General features: G+C 46.4%; 1 protein-coding gene across 1 annotated transcript in view; it reads left to right on the forward strand.

The window, feature by feature from the left end:
- Window positions 1–5566, forward strand: part of LOC105309241 (vesicle-associated membrane protein 7-like) — a 41841-nt gene that overhangs the window by 6169 nt on the left and 30106 nt on the right. Inside the window, exons 2-3 of the mRNA XM_011385359.2 lie at window positions 708–862; window positions 2598–2673. Coding sequence (XP_011383661.1) covers window positions 717–862; window positions 2598–2673 — 222 coding nt within the window. The 5' untranslated portion in view covers window positions 708–716. The remainder of the gene's footprint in view (window positions 1–707; window positions 863–2597; window positions 2674–5566) is intronic.

Below are 5566 nucleotides of genomic sequence, written 5' to 3' on the forward strand. Positions count from 1 at the left end.
TTAAATCCTAGTTCTTATCATGTACTAGCTTTGTAATTTTGGGCAAATCATATAAGTCATCTGTACTTCAGTTTCTTCATTTTAATATAAGTATCATGATAGTGTATAATTTCATTGATGTGAGGATTAAATGAGTTAATTATTGCAAAATGTTTAAAATGGTGCCTGATACATAGTAAGCACTCAATAAATGTAGGCGGGTTATTATTATTCTGAATAGTTATCTTTGTGAATCTAGAGTCTAACTTCTGTTGAACTGTTTCTCTAGGATAAATTTTCAGGATGGGATTACTTGCATTAAAGAACGAAGACTTCTTTATGTCCCTTTGCTACCTATGGTCATTGCTTTTCAAAGGGCAATATGAGTTTGTGCTGTATAATTTATAAATGTAACCTGTCATTCAGTGTAATGTATATGTATGTATGTGTCACATATACATTATGTTGCGCGTGCGCGCGCGCGCGCGCACACACACACACACACACACACACACTGTACGCATTTGGTAGGTCTCCATATCTGTATGCACTTCAGCATGGCTTAGGTTGTAAGCTTGTACAAGATGGATCTCATTAAGCCTGTTAAGTCGTTGCGTTTAATATTATAGTGCCTTGGTCAATATTGCCGCCAGGTAGGGGTTGATAAGTGATAGCAACTTCTGAAAACAGTATTCTAAGTCGTGTATGTCTTTTTTTCCTCTTGCTAGATTGAAGCCATGGCTATTCTTTTTGCCGTCGTTGCCAGGGGAACCACCATCCTTGCCAAACACGCTTGGTGTGGAGGAAACTTCCTGGAGGTGACAGAGCAGATTCTGGCTAAGATACCTTCTGAAAATAACAAACTAACGTACTCACACAGCAAGTGAGTTCCGCTCTGCGTGGGTAGAGGGTGAAAGAAGTGAATGCTATTATTATAATCGGGACAGGAGAAAACTAGAAAGCCAGCTTCTTTGTAGATCATTCGAATGAGCTGATGGAACCGTAACCTTTACCATCTTAGAAAATGTGAAGTTCTGTTCATTACAAATTTAACTTGTAATCATTTTACTCTTATTTTATTAATATCCTTTAAGTGATATTAATATTTTAAAGAAATATATGGAAGTGTTAGCTATAAAAATGACTCGAGCTCTAGGATATGTGAAACTCGATATATAATATTCCTTTCTTCATTCTTTTAGTAAATATTTACTGAGCACTCGATTCTTGTGAAGCACTTTGCTTTGTGTTGACGATACAACAAGAAATGACCTCGTCTCTGCACTCACAGAAGTTATAATTTAATGAAGGAGATGGTCACGTCCATAGATAATTATAGTAGAGGGCGGGAGGTAGTGGTTTGGGGATGCCGTTCCAGGTGGAAGAAACAGCTAGTAGACAAGTGTGGAGGCACAAGGTCAAAGGGCATGTTTAGGGAGCCGCAGCTGGTTTTCCGTGACTGGTGCCCAGCATGATGAAAATAAAGCTAGTGGGATGGGTAGAAGTCACGTCGGGCCTCTAGGCCGGGAGAAGAGGTCGCACTTGACCCCGTGGGCAGCGGGAAGGCGTCGAAGTTTTTCAGCTGGGGTTGACACGGTCAGATTTTGCTTTAGAAAGATCACTGCGGTGGCTGCTTGGAGAATGCACTGGAGAGGGCGCAGATGGATGATCTCAGTAATCAGATAAAACGCCTCCACCTTTCTCGTCAGTACTTCCAAAAAAAAGCTTTTCTTACTTCATCCTAATTTTCGTATCTCAGAACTCCTTATCGCTTTCCGGGGCTAACTCCTTCAGCAGTTGGGGCCCTAACCTAAGCTACTGTAAGAGAGAGCCCCCCAGATTCAGTGTTAACTTCACTGAGGGAGCCTGGAGGCAAGCACTTCGGGGCCGCGGGGTAGCTTCTCCAGTTCTGGTTGCCTCCCCGTAGTTGCCCAGCATTTTTAAAGGCCGAGCCCAGAAGTGGCCTGACATTTTGCTGCTCAGAAGCCTCTGCTTGCGCTGTGTTGTCTGCTGTGTACTTATGCAGCTAGTCCAGCTGGAAGGGAGGCTGGGGTCGGTCACTTCTGGCTGCGCAGCCATACGCTCAGCCAAACCCGCGTTACTCCGGAAGGAGTTATAGGAAGTCAGGAGACAACCTGCCATCCTCCAGCCCACTCTTCTTACGCACACATCTGGGTGTCCTCTTCTTCCCAAACACGGAACACGCCTCCTCTCCACAGGAAGTGGCCCCAGAGACTCATCTGGTCACCGTGTCCAGCTCCAAGTCCAGAGAGTCTGGGTGATACACCGTCCTCTCCATCAGGCCCAGCAGTGGCTCCTGTGGCCCATTGACCAGAAACCGGAAGACAAGTCGGGCGTCCCCCCGCCGCCCCACCCCCACCCCCAGCCAGCAGACAGTGGCGAAGTACGAACAACGTCGCCACAGTGGCAGTTACAAACCCCCATTTAGGAAAGGGAACAAGGTGAACCGTGCAGAGTCACAGCTGCCTGGCAGTATTAAAATAAGTACTTCAGAGCGATTTCAAAGACCCTCTGTCATGGCTGGGGGTGCTGAGTGCTCCTGCTCTGTGAGAGGAATTCCCTGTCTTTTCTCCCTGACTCCTGGCTTTGTTCTCCAGGAGGTTCTTCCTGGTCCATTATCCTCTCTGGCCACATTCAAAACGGGCATTAGAGAGCGTGTGGCATTTGGGAATTGTACGGGTTTTGTAGTCTGCTGCTTGCGGGTATAGCTTAGAGGCCTACAGGTCGCCTTGGGGATTAAAGAATCTCAGCTTCTTGTGAGTATGGCTTTATAGTTTCTTCAAAAAGTTATTAGGCTTACTCTCTGTGTGTTTCTAGTCAAGTCCCAGGAAAATGCCCAGGGGGAGCACATGCAGTCCTTTTAGAGGCGAGGCCGGGGAGGCTGGCTTATACCTTCCGCTCACATTTTATCAGCCGGAACCTAGTCACATAGGCATATCTGGCTCCGAGGGAAGCTAGAATATGGAACCCAGTGGAAATGTGCTTATAGGACAAGAAGGCAGTGTTACCCACCCGCATCCTAATCCTGGCCTGCCCTGTGTCTGCTGGAGTGAGGCCCCATCACTGAGTTGTTTTGTTCTTTTTAACCTTCTGTCGTGGTCTCTTTCCTATAATCGTGTTCCATCCCGCCCATCAGAAACGTCTTTTGTGACTGTACGCCAACAGAAAAAAGTCCATTTTACTGTAAAACAATCATTTCCCCCGTGAAATCGGAGCTTCCGCTTGCTATTCCTCTCTTCTTGAGCTGCATCGCCAGTCATGCGATTCGCCGAGCCTAAAAAAACTTCAGAATCATATTTCTTTACCGAATCCTTGCCATCCTCCCACAAAAGGGATTTCAGTCCATGCCCTCTCCCCTACCCCTATTCACTTGTCACAGTGCTGGCTCAGACCTTCACTGTTTCTTATTTCTAATAGCCTCCTCCTAACCGAGTTTTTGCTCCCTCCTTAACTCTATATTTCACATTTCTTTGATTACCCTTTCTTGCTTAAAGTCCGTATTTGCTTGAAGAATAAAGCCCAAAGGTGGCCTTCACATTTTTTCCGTTCCTGACCTTTCCCTCCTTATCTCTATAGGACTCCTTGCCATTCCCTGACCTAGGAGTTTTATTTTAAGCTTTAGTATATTTTTTCTTGTTTTTGCATCTTGGAATTTCCTTCCCCTCCTAGGCCCCTGGTAAATTTTTACTCATTTTACAGATCTCAGATGCTTTCTTAATCATGTTAATCCTTCTAAAAGGGCAAAGGTGTTCAGAGCCCGTCCTTCAGCAGGTACTCTTTGCCCACGGGCTAAAGTTCCCTCACAAGGCTGGGAAGATTCTTCAAGATGTTCCCCTACTCCCTTCTCTGGCTTTATCTCTGAACTTCAACCCTGTTTTGTTCTAAAGCAAACTTAGCTATTTGCATTTCAGTGCTGGATTCTTTCTCTCTTCCTGGCCTTTGCAATAGGTGTTCCCTTTGACTTGAATATGTTTGCCTTACTTCCTTTAAAAAAATATGACTTTGTCTTCTTAAGCTTAAATGTTCCCTCTGGAACCCCCTGACTCCAAACTGGCCCAAATGTCCCCTTTTTGTGTGTCTCCATTGAATCCTGGCTTTATTCATATTGTAGCACTTACCACACTGTATTATGATTGCAATCTTTATTTTTTTGTCTCTGTCCCCTGCTGACTGTGGGCTCCTTCATGGCCGGGACCGTCCCTTGTTACCCTTTGTTGTCTTTGCACCAGGTTACTCCCAAGTGATATTTAGGAGCAAGAAATCTTGTAGGGAAAAGGATGGCTTCCATCTCGGACACGCGTTTAAGCAGTCTGTGGTTTGTCTGGTAGTCAGTAGCACGTGCAGGCCTGGAGCTGAGGACTTATGTCAGGCCTAGATTTAGGAATCGCCATCCTAATTGTGGTAGCCGAAAACGAACAACAGAACATGAGAGCGGATGCCACCCTCTAGGGGGTGTGTGTGAAAAAAGCAGGGGGCCGAGGCTGCTGGACAGCGTCAGCAGAGGAGAGACTGCCACGTGGACCAGGCAAGCCCGGTGTCAAGTGGTACAGGGGAGAGAGGGCACTTTCCAGAAGGAAGTGGTCAGCACTGTGAAACATTTCAGAGAGAGCCCCTGGATGTGGCAATGTGGAAGTCGTTGGTGGCATCGATGTGAACGGCTTCGGAGGAGCGGAGGAGGACATTCTGCCTGAGGTCCCTGACCTCCTTGTAATTCATGCCCGGCCTCTCCGTAAACAGTAATCATCTAATTCAGCAGGTGCTCCTGTTTCTGCATTTGCCCCAGGTAGAAATGTGGGAGGCATAGTGGAGTTCCCCCTGTGCCTTGCCCCCAATAAGCCAGTCATCAAGCTCTGTTCTGTTTCTTCTCCGTCCCTTCTTCTTCTCCACCCGCAGTACCTTAGCTTATTTCCCTCATTGTTGCTTACGTGCTCGAGTGCCGGAGGGTCTCCTGTCTGGTCCTCACTCCGCACTCTGGCCAAAGCATCCTTTTATAGTGCAAACCCGATCGCATTCCCCAGATGAAATCCCTTTGATGCTCGTTAGCTGTTCTTAGGAGAATGCATAGAGAGGTTTTAAAGTCTTTTATAACCCGGCCTTTGCTTAATTCTCCAGCCTCATCTGACCAGCCAATTTATTTTTTCCTTCTAGTCTCTATTCTAGTCACGTGAACCGATTTTACTTTCCTAAACCCATTATGTGTTCCAGGCCCTTACGCTTGCGGTCTCTCACTCTGCAAACCTCTTCTCTCGCTCTTCACCTTGTTGTCTCTTCAGGTCTCAGATCTCAGTTTAGATATCACCTGCTCCAGGATATCTCTCCTGTTATACTTCAGCAAAGTCTGTTAGGTACCTCTTCCGTGTCCTCCGACCACCATGCAGTGCCTTTAACCCCGCATCTACAGGCTGCCCCGTAATGCCCTGTACTGTGATCCCTGTGCAGGCAGGGACTGGTCATTTTCCTGTTTGTATCCTCAGCACCCAGCCCAGCAACTGCCTCGAAACAGATACCAAACAAATGTTATTGTTGAGTACTTGGTAGGAAGAAAAAAGTGCTTGCTTTGAGATCT

This window comes from Pteropus vampyrus, unplaced genomic scaffold (genome assembly GCF_000151845.1).
Source record: "Pteropus vampyrus isolate Shadow unplaced genomic scaffold, Pvam_2.0 Scaffold701, whole genome shotgun sequence".
Lineage (NCBI taxonomy): Eukaryota > Metazoa > Chordata > Mammalia > Chiroptera > Pteropodidae > Pteropus > Pteropus vampyrus.